General features: G+C 51.6%; 4 protein-coding genes across 4 annotated transcripts; 2 read left to right on the plus strand and 2 right to left on the minus strand.

Annotated features, from left to right (window-relative positions):
* Positions 1–35: 35 nt before the first annotated feature.
* MYCFIDRAFT_177558 (uncharacterized protein) lies at positions 36–7,240 on the minus strand (the record flags this gene model as incomplete). The annotated part of the gene is made up of 43 exons (XM_007931323.1): positions 36–177; positions 237–281; positions 311–465; positions 503–525; positions 564–571; positions 612–733; positions 760–809; positions 839–916; positions 951–996; positions 1,042–1,075; positions 1,104–1,219; positions 1,264–1,316; positions 1,365–1,445; positions 1,502–1,508; positions 1,535–1,595; positions 1,674–1,723; positions 1,750–1,828; positions 1,885–2,124; positions 2,156–2,206; positions 2,240–2,266; positions 2,300–2,505; positions 2,562–2,880; positions 2,907–2,964; positions 2,994–3,090; positions 3,122–3,166; positions 3,192–3,333; positions 3,359–3,394; positions 3,424–3,832; positions 3,867–3,968; positions 4,022–4,172; positions 4,226–4,435; positions 4,495–4,563; positions 4,617–4,858; positions 4,908–5,405; positions 5,438–5,504; positions 5,554–5,650; positions 5,689–5,763; positions 5,795–5,859; positions 5,892–6,011; positions 6,042–6,214; positions 6,247–6,913; positions 6,939–7,092; positions 7,131–7,240. The coding sequence occupies 43 exons, from the start codon at positions 7,238–7,240 to the stop codon at positions 36–38; spliced, it is 5,580 nt and encodes a 1,859-aa protein (XP_007929514.1).
* Positions 7,241–7,263: 23 nt separating this feature from the next.
* On the plus strand, positions 7,264–9,996 carry MYCFIDRAFT_177559 (uncharacterized protein; the record flags this gene model as incomplete). The annotated part of the gene is made up of 23 exons (XM_007931324.1): positions 7,264–7,277; positions 7,307–7,357; positions 7,394–7,414; positions 7,448–7,485; positions 7,511–7,635; positions 7,662–7,901; positions 7,928–7,955; positions 7,985–8,012; positions 8,046–8,057; positions 8,087–8,130; positions 8,162–8,188; positions 8,219–8,281; positions 8,325–8,466; positions 8,501–8,515; positions 8,546–8,797; positions 8,838–8,943; positions 8,973–9,141; positions 9,172–9,284; positions 9,330–9,492; positions 9,539–9,584; positions 9,610–9,785; positions 9,827–9,841; positions 9,872–9,996. 23 exons carry the CDS (start codon positions 7,264–7,266, stop codon positions 9,994–9,996), a joined length of 2,013 nt encoding a protein of 670 aa, XP_007929515.1.
* Positions 9,997–10,416: 420 nt separating this feature from the next.
* On the minus strand, positions 10,417–13,199 carry MYCFIDRAFT_84651 (uncharacterized protein; the record flags this gene model as incomplete). The annotated part of the gene is made up of 6 exons (XM_007931325.1): positions 10,417–10,424; positions 10,667–11,584; positions 11,637–11,659; positions 11,734–11,999; positions 12,204–12,213; positions 12,604–13,199. The coding sequence occupies 6 exons, from the start codon at positions 13,197–13,199 to the stop codon at positions 10,417–10,419; spliced, it is 1,821 nt and encodes a 606-aa protein (XP_007929516.1).
* A 254-nt stretch (positions 13,200–13,453) lies between these two features.
* On the plus strand, positions 13,454–15,293 carry MYCFIDRAFT_177563 (uncharacterized protein; the record flags this gene model as incomplete). The annotated part of the gene is made up of 7 exons (XM_007931326.1): positions 13,454–13,519; positions 13,548–13,674; positions 13,722–14,881; positions 14,933–14,943; positions 14,979–15,041; positions 15,067–15,102; positions 15,140–15,293. 7 exons carry the CDS (start codon positions 13,454–13,456, stop codon positions 15,291–15,293), a joined length of 1,617 nt encoding a protein of 538 aa, XP_007929517.1.
* Positions 15,294–15,320: the final 27 nt, after the last annotated feature.

Genomic DNA, 15,320 nt, shown 5'->3' on the forward strand with positions numbered 1-15,320 from the left:
AATCGCACTGCGGCAACTGCACCGACGAAATGGCGCTACGTGCCCTGTGTGAGGCGCGTTAGATCTGGATGCGCGCAGAGCGCGGAATGGATAGAATAAGCATGCAGCAGTAAAGAGAAGGAAGAGATGGTGAATGGAGTGCAAAATGACGGGAGTGGATCCAGCAGAGGAAGATACCTAGGAAGGAATGAGGAGAGGAATAACGAACAAAAGGCATACATACGATTACGAAGCACAGGGCCTTCTCAATCGTTGCAGCTCTCCATTTCCAGGTCTTGATGCTGTTCACATCCCAAACGATCTTTTATACAAGAGAGCCGAGTCTCCAGCAACGGCAGTCACGCGCTGGAGTGCTGTCGTCTTCACACGATGGCTTCTTGGTCTGCTTTGACTGCGCTTTCTCATAACCAACACAGTCAAGACACGAGGAGTGATAGTGTCAGTTCCCTTTGAGAAAGGTCTACGCTCAAAGCGATTGAAGCCATGGCTGGGTAGGACTCACGGTATCACAGGTACCGATCAGCCCTCACGACACTTACAATGCATATATTGAGAGATCGGACGCACTCGCCTCGTTGTGGAATCGCGATCCCCCCAGCATCCGTATCTACAATTCAACGGGGGCCTTGGTGATCCCATTCTTCCTAGCGCTCGCCAAAAGCAGGAGGCAGATTGCCAGGGATGCTACCTCAGAATCTGGCGAGGCGAACTCTTTGACCATGAAGACTAGACCCTATCCTCTCAAGGTTCATGTACGACTCTCTGAGTGATCCGGGTCCACAACCGCCTCCCTACGTCTCGTCTGGCAACTAGATAGTCATTCCAGAACTCGGGCGACGAGCAGCCTTAGCGAGCTTGATCTCTCCAGCCTTAGGCCTCCAACCACCTGGTTCCATTTGCAGTATGAAGCTTGAAGCTGGATCATCAACTAGTGCTTGTTAACCTCGAACGCTGGCAAAAAGTGAATGTAAAGCTCTGCGTCTGGGAGTAGGTGGCCTGAGACCGCATAACTTGGTTTTCCTCTCGTAACGCTTACGGCACCTGAGACCGAGTGCCGTGATGGTAGACTCTCCCACTATGCACTGCGTGGTCAAGATACCTACTTTGCGGAGATCAGCCTGGTCTTGTGCCTACTATTGGCGTCAAAAAGTTTCCCGCAGCTAGTCAAGCACTTGGATCCAAGTCGCTCATTAGGAAGGTCTATGGCCACATCTGGTGTCTTTGAAACAGCATGTCGCGAAAGGGATTCGATACTTGCAATACTCCGCGCCGCGCCCAAGACTCTCGATCCCATCGAACACGTTTGGCGCCTACAGCTAGGATTCATGGAAGGAGATCGTCCATGAAAAGGTAGGTGAGTTGACGAGAAACCCGACATGCTTCCAGAAATAGTAGAAAGAGCAGACGCGGCACAACTGTCTCACCGTTCCATACAGAGCTGACCTCTCAAATGTATGCACGTGAATCTAGGAAATCTCATTATATGAATTAAGGACAGCACGGATTGGCTAATCGCAATGATGAGTTGTTACACGCTCTGGCCGAAGTAATCCAGCATAATTCGGCGAGCGACTTCAGCACCGAGCATAACTCTGCTCCGATAACAATGTCTCAATCCGAGCCTTACCGTCAGTAAGGTACCGGACCTGCAGTGATACGCGAACTTCTAGGACTCGTGAACGGCTTCGGATATCATCTTAATGGATTGCATTGCTCGATGTGGCTCGTTGCAGGCAGGAGAAGAAGCACGTAGGTCGCGTCAGTGTGGGCTACTTTGGTGCATTGCGAGATGGCGGAAGGTGGTATCCATCTAATGCATTGCACTGGGCTGGGTAAGCAGCGCGCTGTCAAAGCATAAGGTAGGTAGGTCCTTTGTCCGACGACAAGTTGAGAGTGTCAATAACCGATTTATGGAGCTTGCAAGGAAAGTACGACAGCGCTTTTGAAAGAGTGGTGATTGAAGCATTGGAAGTGCTCGTCGATTTCACCAGGATAGATAGCTCCATGTGCTGGCAACGCTGATGTAATACCAAAAGGCGAACGAATGGCTCAGGGAAAGAAGGAACGCGGAAGTAGACAGCTTCATATGCACACAGACTTGTGAATCTGCGCTCATAATAGCAGCTACAATACCCGCAATTCTGATACGCAATACTCCAAAAACTCCTCCGAAGGCAGTGACCGCAAACCCCAATCCCCCAAGTCCCTTCATGCCAAGCCCTTGCAAAAGAAGTGATACATACGCAAAGTTTCTCGGAATTCTCGCCTTCGGGCACTAGCAGGTATGTGTTACCCCCACAAGGCCTCCCCTCGGCAGTGACAGCAGCATTGGCTCAGGTGGCAGAGCCCCTGATTTGGAGCGTTCAGTAGATAGGGAGCGGCCACAGATGTAGGTGTAATCTTCGGATTACACCGAACTGTTTTGCATTTTCGACGTTCTTTTGTATATACGATTTTTTTGGTAGTTCTGTATGTATTCTGTTGGAATTGGTGCGCATTTTGAATCTTTTTGCGATAGCATCGGGTTCAATTCAGGGGTTCGTGTTGGCGGCCGCTGCCACCTGGACTCGAACACCAGCGCTGTGTTTTGCATGAGCCTTGGCGCCTTGGAGAGGGGAGCAGTAAGCCATGCTTGTTCCAATATTCTCGCGAGTCAACTCCTGGAAGGACAACGGTGCCTTTCCCCCAAGCTCATTTGGTAGGTTGACAGCGAACTTGACCCTCACGAGAGCAGCATACAAAAAGCGGCTCCAACAACTTCGCACGAGACGATGATCTACCACCAACTCCACCGACCACACGCAATTGCAGCTACCTTGCCACTCATCACCCGCAGCCTTCGCGACAATGGTGGCGGACAGCGCATCAAGCATCGCACTCCTGCAGATCAATCAAACGACTGACACCGAGATGTTACAGTCATACACTCGACAGTGGTCCTCAGCAGCTCTCCAGCGCACATCTCTCAGCGGTGATGTACCGCAAATTGTCACCGACTTGCTGACCATGAGCGTCGCTACCAACTCCCTCCCTTCCTACTTGCGTCGAGTCCGCACCGAACAGGCCAGAAGAAGCGCCTTGACCAGCATTCTACCTCGCGCGGCCAACTCGCTAGGCTCACCACCACGCAGAGATCAAGACGACTGGCAAGGTCAGACCTAGATATCTGCTGCAAGGGGAAGTTTCAGGACGGGGAGGAAGAGGTGGAAGAGGCTGCGGTGGGGAGGAGAGGAGAGGAAAAGAGCAATACCGAACAGGTCTTGAGTCGAATAATGGTATATCTGCACACGTGAAGCTCGACCGGATTCGGTGTCGAGAAGCGCGTCCCAAAATCTCAGTTCTGCTGTCTAACTGACACTTGCTTTCAACGGAGCTTGTTGCCTTTCTGACGCTACTCAGCAGACCTGCCGTTCTTGCACTCACCAAGCCTCCGTGACAGTCCGCGCTCGAGCTGGCGCCGCCAAAACCAGCTGGGAACCCTCCCACCGATCGTGCGAGTACTGCTCGACCACCAGGGTGAAAGCGGGTGCGGTGGAGAGGAGAGGAAAAGAGCAATGCCAAACGCCGAACAGGCCTTGAGGAGAATGGATGGTAGATGTACTTTCACCTCGACGCAATACATATCCTCTGTCGAGAGGCGCGTCCCGGAATCTGCATCCAGTACTGCTGTCCTGCCGCCCTTCCAACTCTCCCAACGAACCGAAGCCAACAAGCCTTCTCGCTTGTACATCTACAATCGCTCCATACTCCATACATACAGCACGAGGGATCTCCCCAGTCGTCACCCAAACCGGCACCGCCCAAACCCCAAACCAACCCGCCGAGTGTTTATCTTCATCCAAGGACACACCGAATTGGAAAAAGACGAATGTCGTTGATCGGCAGCCGAGTGTTGATCTTCATCCAAGGACGCACCGACGTCTTTGATCGCTCGCTGGGTGCTTTGCAGGAGATCCATGGCTGTCTGGCTCGACGTTAGGTTGCCGCCTGATTGGGCAGCGGCGCGGAGTAAGATGCAAACATCCAGCCTTGCCCGGGAACTTCATGAAGCCCTTCTGACTCCGCGCCGCTGCCACCTTTCTTTCTTTCTTTCGTTCGGGAATCCAACGTGAGTCCAATATGGTAGTATCATGCAGACAGAGGAATGTCGTAAGAATGCCGAGATGTGAATGCTGGAGCGTGTCAGTTGAGATCGAGTTTGCGGAGGCAGGGGAGCAAAGATTACCGTTAGGAGTGATGGATATAGGTGTTGGGTTGAGATGTCGGCTGCGAAAGCGATCATCTGGACTGATGAAATGGGAATGTGCTGGAGAGTGTCAGTCAGCTTGGATGGAGTGCTCGGAGGCAGGGGAGCAAAGATTACCGTTAGGAGTGATGGATATAGGTGCTGGGTTGAGATGTCGGCTGCGAAAGCGATAGTCTGGACTGATGAAATCTGCCATGCACATGTTCATGAAAATAGCTCGCTGCTTTTTTTTCGTGCGCCTCCTTCACGGTTCGCATGTGGGACATGATGTTGTGGGGGAGGAGGAATATTGGGAATGTAGCATAAGGATATGCTTGCTTTGCACGTCATCATCAGCAAAGCTGTTCTTCGAGCTTGGAGGGACTCATACCTTTTTTTGAAAAGAATTCCGGAGGAAGAATGGGGCGAAGGGTGCTGTTGGATCCTGTTGATAAGGATGTTGGCGGAAGAATGGATGTGACGAAAGCGCCACGGCGAGGATGTTGGTGGAAAAATTGTTGGTTATGGATGAGGAGCAGCAATGCCGCCCCGGCGACGCACTGGAGAAGATGTCAGCACCAGCGTCAGACTGGATTCGAGGAGGGAGGGAGGAAGGGAAAATGTGAAGAGAGGCTCACGAGTCCGGCGCGCGCTTAACAACCAACTTAGAACTGGTACGGACAAGGGGAGTCTGGCTGTCCTGATGATGTTGGTGGAGGATGTTGGTGGAGGATGTTGGTGGAGGATGTTGGTGGAGGATGTTGGTGGAAGATGTCCTGAGAGGGTGTCCTGGAAGAATGTTGAAGAAGGCTGCCGATAGAAATGGCGAGGAAGGATGTCGAAAGATGTCGAAGTATACTACTACCGATGAAGATGGTGAAGGGCAGGAGACGTTGAGTTTTGGGTTGATGATATCGTCCTCGGAGGCTTGGGAGGTCGACCAAGATTTTCTTAAAATATATCGAATGATGGCGTCGAATGTATGCCGAATGAAGGGAAGGATGGTGTGAAAGAAGAGTCGTGATGAGAGGGAAGAGGAGAAAAAGAAAGCCAGCGAGCGAAGGGAAATAAGTACTCCAGGCATTGTTTACATCGAGACGAATGCAGTTGCAGATGAGTGTTGAACTCCCAGCAAGCCTGGGAAGGCATCGATGTATCAGAGGCAGGAAAGATGGCATATCTACAGCGTGACTGGATGAAGTACCCGTGGACTCCCGGCAGTGTTTACATTACCGCAAATGCAGTTGTAAATCTCCCAGCAAGCGTAGGAAGTATCGATCTACCAGAGGCAGGAAAGATAGCATGTATCTTATAGGTAGAATGCGGACTGGATAGTGATTCACCAGAGCAGGTGCATCTTGGGAAGAGTGACCAGGTGGACCCCTTGAATCAGTGAAGGGGGCTGGCGGTCGGAAGCTTTCCACGCTACCATGCAGAAATCAAACCTTGCGGAGCAAACCTACCTCAAGCGGTAGGCGCAGAAATTGGTATCCGAATCAGAAGCATACGAAGGATCAACAAGCTTTGGATGGACATGTCTGGGATCGGGATGCTTATGTTAACGTCAACGAGGGAACAATGAAGGCAAATGGCAACATGTATTGCGAAGAGAGACAAGTCAATGTATTGCTCTGCTCTGCTATGAAATTCTGTCTCAATGGGCCACGTCTTTGCAATATCTGCCCTGTTTGCTCGCTTGAGTGCCATCTCCCATAGTGTTCAGCGGAAGGTCGATCTCTGGGACCTGCTTCAGGCTCTTGTGCTGGGCTTTGTCCGCGTCTGCATTCTCGCAGTATCAATGCCATATCCTGCTCACTGTGATTTGATCTGGGAGCCGTCGTTCGTCGGAGATTAAGATGATGCCTGGATGGAGGGCGATTGCGGGTCGGTTTTGGTCACAGCTGCAGTATCCGATCGATGTGTCTTGGGCTGTGTTGGTCCAAGTCCTCCGCATTCTCGGAATGGGAGTTAGTCTCTGCTTGTTGGTCGCTGAAACTCAAGTCGTCGTCTAAGAGCAGGACGAGCGAGTAGAGCAGACTCGTAGATAGCGGCCCGAGGTGGCTTTTGCAAGTTTGTGAGGAAGTCCAATCTCCAGACCTGATATGTCTTGAACTGGCTTGGGAGTCGGCAAGGCGATTGATCGTCGGCGACAGTCGCAACTGAAGTCGTCGTCTGAGATGGCGACGAAAGGCTCCATGATTTGGTGTTGGCTAGGTGTTGGCTTTGGCGGCGCGAGGTCCGCCTCCAGTCTGCGACGTTGCGCCTGATTCTTCCACAACCTGTGTCGCTTCGCAATACCAATGCTCTTGGAAAGGAAGCCTGGCTTCGTGAGTTTCGTCTGCGTCGAAGCTGAAGAACCATGGACGTGTCCATGTCGGCGGTTGGCTGTGTGGGTGTAGTAGCTCTGCCTTGGGGGTGTGTAGGCTCGTCGGTTGGCTGTGTGGGTGCAGTAGCTCTGCCTTGGGGGTGTGTAGGCTCGTCGGTTGGCTGTGTGGGTGGCTCGCAGTGTGGGGAGGTATAGGCTGGAGGCCAAAGCAAAGAGACTCGTCGTGAGGCTCTCTTCTTTGCTACCGCGTCGGGATCTAGGATAGTTCTGGTGGATCTGCCAACCTGCATCTGCCGAACCTCGTCTCGACCCAGCAGCGGCCGGACTTCGTCGTGCATAAAGGGTTGGTTACTGGGGGCGACCTATGAAAGATCATAGTCAGTATACTTCAAATGTGATGGAGGCTTGTGCTGTCGGGACGGGGGCTGGTGGTGGATGAGGCTTACCCTGCCGTCCTTGGATGAGGGGGTTTGAACTCTGTGCATGAGGACTGACCCTGGTGCAGGGAGCATGAAGGCATGGAGTCCTTCGAGATGTCAAACTGAATCGGGACCACCAATTAGTAGTTAGGCTCTTGACCAACCAGGAGAGCAGGAATGCGGGCGGGATCTGGAACCAGGAGCCGTGGATGGAAATGCCGTTGCAATGGCCCGTTGCCTGAACAACGGGCGCTCGTCGAAGCTGCTCATTTTCCTTAGTACTTACTGTATCAATGCCCGCAAGGCCGTGAACAGGAAGCAGCGGCGTGAGATGAGGAGCAGTCCTGGAGAGTCAGACTTGCTCAGCACGACAGGTAGGCGACTGCTGTGAAGACGAAGGAGGACACTGCATCCCCCGTTGAGGCCAGGAAGCTCCAATGACAAGTGAAGAGCGTCGAGTATGTTGTTGTTGTGCAGACCAGCAGACTTCGAGCTGTGCATGGTTATTCGTCTCGGTCACATGCACATCGACTTCCGAAGTACATCCACTAGCTTCGGTAAGAGCTGCCAGCTGTAGACGGCCTCAGAGCAGCTTGAAGCGTTGTTTTCAATTTTCCCCTATCAGACTCGCTCAGCAGATCAACACCATCCTGATTTCGAGCCTCGTTCTGTCATTGTTGGTGTAGTTGAGGCCCTCATGCTTGTTCTATCTCTTCAGCCGTCACATGGTCGCCCAGATACGACTCCGCCGATGTTCTCCTTCAGGGCTACTGACTCCTCGCCCAGGGCTGCGACTTTACGGCTTCTGCGAATGCCCTTTCTCATGTGTCTACTCGCCAGAACCATTGCACGCCTTCATCCACTTCCAAGATCCTGTTCCTCACCTTCGCGACGCCTGCGACCATGCCGTCGAGACGCCGACTTGGCTGTTGTGCGACGTCGGTGTTCTGCCCATAGTCGCTTGAGATAAAATCTGCGACATCTCGTCGGATCTCTTTGCCCAGGTTCTCGAAGGCCTTCTGACAACCCACTCGAACGCATGGTATCGCGGATTCGAGTGAAGACATTCGCAGAGCTACAATGGCAAGTGCAGGGGGTAATTGAAGTATCATAGAGACATTCCTGGATGGCATGGTTTGAGCGCAAAATGGTGGACCTTGGTGGATACCTGTGCTACAAGATGCAACAAAGACAATCCGGTTGCGGTCACGATGACTTGTGTGCACACTCCTGGCGCTATTCGCTGAGGGGACGAAGAGTACAGCGATGATGACAGAACGATGGCAGTGAGGACCGTCCAAGGCAATCTTCGTGATCAGGGCGCGTTGTCATTCATTTAGCTATCGATGTGCAGGCATATACACGTATCGAGACTTCATGCCGATTTGGGGGCCGCAAGTTCACATTTGCACGGCGGAGATCACGGAATCTGAGCCATGTCCACGAATTGTAGAACGAAGGGCGTTGTTGACACACCTCGTGATACTCCGTTCTATGTCAAAGACCGATTTATTGATTGTGATGTGTCAGGAAGGCTAAGAGCTGGTAATGTTAAGAGAGGTGTCTCGGGCTCAGCCGCAATGAAACGAAGCGCATCTCGACCCTTATGTCCTCTTTCAGAGCTTCATGCGTTCGATTCCAAGTCACGATCTACAATGACCTTTTTGAATGTGAACGAGGGGATGTATTGGCACCTCCAATTGAGAACGGCAAGGGGAGCCGCCCTGAAAAGAGTGAATGGCCAGAAGTCAAGCAGTGGCAGTCGACTCAGTTCGATTCCCGTATCGAGATTCGAAAGCAGCACGCATTTCAACCGCACAAAATACGGTAAATACATTCAAAAAATAGAAGAGTCTACTCGACAAAGGAGAATTATCCATTGTAAATCCAAAAATACATTCCCACTTTCGACCACTATATCATCCAAAAAAAGCAAAAAGTTCGAGAAGTCGCACATCTCTACATCTTCACCTGTCGATAAGGATTCATAGCGTTTTGATAGCAAGGTTTGCGCTGCCTTGAACTTCACGAGCCATGCCGAGCCAAGCCAACCGCCACTGCCAACTGCGCCAACAAAGGAAATATACGTACCGATTGCCCGAAGGCAAGAGCTTGGGGATTTAGTTGGGTATGTATAGGCAAATTGCTGACTAGCTGGGGGCTTGGCAACGGTTTTTGGGAGATGTCGGGTTTCTAGTGAGTTGATTGGGATTATGCCCTTTTCCTCACGCTCCTCACGCTCGTCGATTGGCGAGTGCTTTGTCGGTATGGTTTTCCCTTGGAGACCACAGCCATCCCTTTGATTCAGAGGGCAGTGCAGTTTCCTTTTTACCTAGCGGTCATGAACGACAATAAACAGCCTTCAGTCGACGCAATCTTTCGGCGGAGCTTTGGCTACACTCTAAGACTCAGCGCCCACGTCACATCCACCTTGTGTCCTCTCGCAAGCTTCAAACTCGGCGCTCTGACATGCACCACTCTCGCCGCTATCCAGCTACTTCCCGTCGAATGCAGCCTCAACCGTGACTAAGGAAACGAAGGAACAATCACCTGCGTGACTCTAAAGAGGATCATGCGCGACGAAGATGGAGAGGGTCCCAGACAGGACACGTTGGTGAATGATCTACAACCCTCCCGAGGCAGCTACTCCAGCCATTCGAACTCGCGCTTGCAAAGGGCTTCCGGCCGCCGATATCCAGAGAAAGGCTAAGCGCAAAACCTCGTCCTCGTATCAGGCTTAGGATCAAACGAACAGGATTCGGCGCATGGGAAGACCAGCGAGTTGAAACAGGAGAAAGAGAAGTTCATCACGATGGTCCGTATAGGAACAACAGGGCGGGACAATGGAGGCAAAAGGACCCGCCATCACTCGTGGCATGAAACACGAATGTGGTTCAAAAGCGTTTGGTAAAGGCTGGATTGATCTGAAACTGAAGCGCCGCGAGATCCCACGAAACAGCAAGCAGGATATCGAGGAGATGAATAGAACTAAGTGTCAGCCAGAGATCCATATCCGACCTCATTGAGTCTAGAGAATCGCCTTGTCTTAGCCGTAGATCTCCGGATATTCAGAATTCCTACCTTCTACACCAGCTTCGGCCAAGTAGAGAAGAAGACTTAGGCGGCGACGAACCAGCAGGGCAGATTAGCAGACGAGGCACGCTTCTCGGGCCTGAAAGACCTATCGATCCATCATTCTGATGTCTGTTGCTGTTTTTGGGCCCCTCGCTTGTTTCACTACGTCTGGCTTTCGAGTCTTGTCTCTCCGGCCAAATTTTTCACTAGCCAGCGAGACTTTGAACTCGCCTCTTTACTGACGTTTTGCTCTGGATTTTCGAGGTCCATCTTCCTAGTCTATTGAGAAAGTTGCTAGGGAGGTGCTCGAGGATGCACCGTGATTGAGATTCTATGTGGACGAGCGTGTAAGAGATTAGTTGGAACAGCAACTATAGTCCTAGAGAGCATATTTGCTCACCATTTGAAGGACTCATGGGATAGGACAAAGACTCGTTGAGGGACTAAGAATTGGAGATGTGCCGTAGCACGGGTTGAGACGGGAGAGTAAGGAGGAACAAGATATCAGAAGGCGGGACTATGACCTGCACTCTCCTTCTTCGGATTTTCCCTACCACATATCCGTATTCAAAGACACCATCGCCATCCTCAAATACGAATCCGAAAACTTGCCATACTTACCCGCCAAAAGCTTCACTTTGATCGTAGCGAGCACAGCATCCGAGTCAGCAATCTTCAGCTCTCGGTTAGCCCGTTCCAATGCAAGCTCTGCAATCTTACTCCCCGAAGCCATAGCTCCCATCGCAGTCGCTAGCATTTCTTCGCATTTTTTCTGGGTGCTTGCGATTAAAGACTCATAGAAACGTCGGGATGCGGCAGAAGTTCCGAGAGCTTGGAGGAAATCCGATGTCGCGAACGTGGGAGAACCAAATCGACCGTGTGAGGAGAGGTCCTGCGTGAAAGATGTGTGTTCGGCATCGGCACAGGTTCGGAGCGTCGAAAGACAGACGTCGGTCCAGGCTAAGGCTTGCGATGAGTCGAGAGTTGATGGAGACTGGGTGAAGTCGATGGTTGAAGAGGCGGAGTTTGCTGGAGCTGGGGCTGTTGTATGGCTCTGGCCCATGTGTAGCATGTCGATTTGGCGAGCACAGACTCGGGTTAGGTGTTCGACTCTCTCGTATGTGGAGTCGAGGAAACCAATGCCATCGTTGCCGATGCGGACTCCCATTCGACAATGTGCGGGAGCGTAGAGCCAGTGATGAGGCGCATTTTGAGAGGATAGTGTGCCTAGAACTCGATGGGCGTGTTGGAGGACTGCTTTGATCATGCCGGTGTAGTCCAGTTGATGCACATGGCCATCATCGCCGCACGATGTGGAGTAGATAGCATTCGTGCGGAAGGTAGGCGTAGACAGTTCCAAACCATGAAATTGGCAAGCGGGGTGGGTTTCTTCGAGATCCTGAGGGACAGCAGAAGTATCCGCTCTGATTGACCATTGCAACGGTCTCGGATTGCCGTAGATATCGATTTCGATCGGGAATCCGTGTTTGTTTTGGCACGTTATGCACGTCGCCTCGACATGCTCTTGGCATAGCGCTTCTTCGATGATGGGCAATGCGTGGTGTTTTGCCTTGAGACCTGCGGTCGTTACCAGAACCAGCTGGAATGAACACGCTATGGATAGGTCAAGGTCAGCCATATCGCGAGAGGAGGATTGTAAAGTAAATGTGGGAGTGGTTGCGGCTTACCTTTCAATGGCGATCAGCGCCTCTGAGAAAGCTGAAGGAGTAGAAGAGAGAGCGAATGAATATGGCGCGGAGTATACGAGGTGCTTCTGCTGGTGGTTCAAGTACAGCGCCTTTGGCTTGTGACGTTCCGCGAAGCCAGGAATAACTTCGTTGTTCTTTGTTCTGACAAAGGGCCGGCGAACAATGGAACAACGCAGGGGCTTGGAGAGAACTTCTTTGTCGGACGTGCGTTGTATTGTAAAGATGTGCAAGATCTCGTGTAATGCCTGGTATGCAGAGTCGTGTGGAACTTGCTGCAACTATACTGATGCATGCGGAAGAGAATGAAAACTCCAGCAGAATACTGATTTCTATCGACATCAAGCGGGCAGCCATTGCAGAAGCAGCCATGAGAGTTGGCGAGCGCAATGAAGTTGGGCAAAGTAGATTCGATGTCGATGCAAAAGGCAAGAGGTTCATAAAGAGCTCACAAACGCTGCTCTGCATAGACGTGAGTGTGATGTTTGGAAAGATCAAATGATTCAAAAAGTGTGTGAAATAAGTCAGAATTCATGTCCAAACGAGGATGAGAGTTGGGATTCACATGCGAGAGACATCGATTAGCGTCATGCAGTCGGCAACCAATGACGGAAGCCGCCTACTTTTCCTCCGCGAGAATGAGCAAGTGCAGGTGCAAGCTGATACTCCAAACTCCTGGAGACTTTCGGGACTTCACACACAACATCACCGCCTGAATGAGAAATACTTCAACCACATTCTGCAAATCCATTTTCGAGCTATCTCGCAACGCATAGCCACCAGGGCGCGCGTTGCCCACTCGATTCTATTCCCAAGCATCTCCGTCCCTCCAGGAGACATGCTTCCTCCTACACCCTCGCCTTCTTCCGCGCCGGCTCATCGTCTTCGCCACGACGGTTGCCTTGCCCTCTCTTGTTCCAAACAAGCACATCAACGCGCTTCCGCTTGTGCGTAGCCACGGTAGCCTTACGAATTTCCATTCTCGGCGTTGGAGGCGGCTGAACCTTCGAAGCGATAAAACTCCGCCATGAAATCGGTGCAGGAGGAGGACAACTGAGTTGGAAAGGTGCGCCGGCTTGGAATTCCGCTTCTGGAGTCTGGAAGACGTCTTCAAAGAGGTCCATGTCTCCTGCGCACTTCGCTCCCTCGGGGGTGTATTTTCGAAGATCGGCTTGGACTTGAGCTGGGCACCTTGGAGGTTCTGGTGATGGTGGAGGTTTGAAGAGGTGAGGAGACATTCGTGGAGAGATGTCGCTTTCTGGAGTGTATGACATTCGCTGCCACCATTTCGGTGGTGGTGTTTGAGGCAGAGCCGGTTCATGTGCTGGTTCGACCTGGCCTTGGATTCCTTTGCGAGAGGACACGAAACTAAAAGAGACGCTGAAAAACGAGTTGACGGCAGTTGTGATGCTTGTCCGCAGTGTGGTGAGTCGATCTGTGGTAGACATTGCGAATGATCGTTTGGATGGTTGATTTGTGGAAAAAGAACAGGAAGGTGAGGTTGGCATAGGTATCCTTTATATGCTTGTGATGAACAATGCGCTGTGAGTATTGAGCTCGGATGATGACGCTTGTACTGAGGTTGGCAGAATTACATACCACGGATAATGCCTGATCGTGGAACAAAGCACACGGCTGCGGGAGCGCTCTCCCTCCTTTTCAACCTCATACGATATACTCAGACCAGCTGCCTACCATTTCCATGTTGGTTCTGAGCAAGTTCTCAGCCTGGACACGTCCCTTCAGAGCGGATGATCCCAACGTCTTTGTTCACTTGGCCTGGGACTGCTTCAAAGGGCTTCTTTGATGTCTTTCCCAAAATACTTTATACAATGCGCATTGTCATGGACCATTGTTTCTCCTTGACCAGTGTCCAGAATGCGGAATCGCCATCCTCCTCTTCCTGCGTTTTCCACAGACTTAGTTTACGCACTCCAATCTACAGCCTCTAGCTTCTTGCAGGATTTGAGCAGGTCTCAGAATCCACATTCGCCGATTAATCATGTTTCCAGAAGACGTCTCATCCTATACGACCCACACTTTGGACTCCAGCATCCCAATTCTCCCAATATTCAGCGAGTCATGCTTCGACACCTCCATCGACTACCCTTCCCTACTCCTCTCCCTCCGCCTCTGCAGTCTGGCCCTGCAAACCAAAGAAACCCTCCGATTCCTCTACGTCCTCTTCCTGAGCAAGCGTAAGTCCACCACCACAACCACCGGTAACCTCCACCTCGAAACCTCAGAATCCCCCTTCGACAACACCTCACTAACCCCCTTCCAGACCCAACTCCTCCTCCAGAAACTCTCCCAACTCTCCCACCTCACAAACTTCCACATCGACTCCGACCCCACCACCTCCGGCTCCGCAGAAACCCACATCAACACCTCCCTCACCCACCCCTCATTCCCCAATGGCTACGGTTCCGAAATCTTCCTCCCTCCCCTCCCCCTCCAAACCCTGGCCGATCCCACTCTCGACCCGCCAGCACACCTCGCACTTTCGTACCAAATCTCACATATCCTCCTTCACGAACTCGCACACGTGATTTCCAATGCCGTGGATGGAAACATTGATCCGGAAGTTTTTTTCCCGGGAATGGAGAATTTCGCGAGTGAGTGGGGGTTCGCGATGGAGGGGGTTGCGTTGGGAGGGGTTTTGGAACGGGTGAAGTTTGGGGAAGGAGGAGGCGCACCGTATCGATGGAGGGATGGAGAGCGGGGTGGTTGTTGGAAGGAATGTCGAATTGAGAAGGCTTTGGGCTGGACGTTATGGCCTTGTAAGCGTTTGGTGGCGCGGTATTTGAGGCATGGGGATAAGATTGGGGTGAGGGAGAATTGGGAAAACTTTTGTAAGAGTTCTGAGGAGGAGGGGGTTGGGGAGGGGGAGATTGAGGAGATGGTTGTTTTGCCTTTTGAGTGTGTTTGGAAGGTTTTTCAGAGGCCGTTTTGGGAGGAGACTGTGGTTGAGGAGGGGAAGGAGGCGTTTCGGGTTGAGGGACGAGAGAGGTTTAAGAAGGTGGAGACCAAGAGGAAACGGGAGGTTGTGCTGGAGTATGGGGATGAGGATGCGCCGGGGGAGACGGATGATGAGTATGTGGATGAGCAGAGAAGGAGGGCGAAGCGGAGGGTGGGATAGGGAGCTGGTCTCCGATCTCCTTTCGAAAGTGATATACGTTAGATGTTCCAGAAGTCAAATTTTTTCCTCCTGCTCGCACTCTTAATAGAATTTTCGGAATGATTTCATACATCGATGCAGCGAATTCAAAGTTTCTTAAGATCTTTTGGTAGTGAGTTTCGCCTTTGATGAAAAAGCTACGAGAATGGAAAGCTGCAAGTCTTGACAACCATGTAGGGGATGAACTTTAGACTCGAGCATGTTCTAGAGCACGACACGCGAGGAATCGAATATGGCGAGAGAAATTGAGAATGGTGAGTCAGTAAGTCCTAAACGAGAAGAAACTTTGATAATGGAGTGTGTGCGTGAAACTTTTCATTTGAGGAGATACTTCATGAGTTTGCAATGGGTAATCCCCAGTTGAATGCATTGTATAGTAGTCTAGACCAAG

Source organism: Pseudocercospora fijiensis, assembly GCF_000340215.1.
Source record: "Pseudocercospora fijiensis CIRAD86 unplaced genomic scaffold MYCFIscaffold_7, whole genome shotgun sequence".
Taxonomy (NCBI): Eukaryota; Fungi; Ascomycota; class Dothideomycetes; order Mycosphaerellales; family Mycosphaerellaceae; genus Pseudocercospora; species Pseudocercospora fijiensis.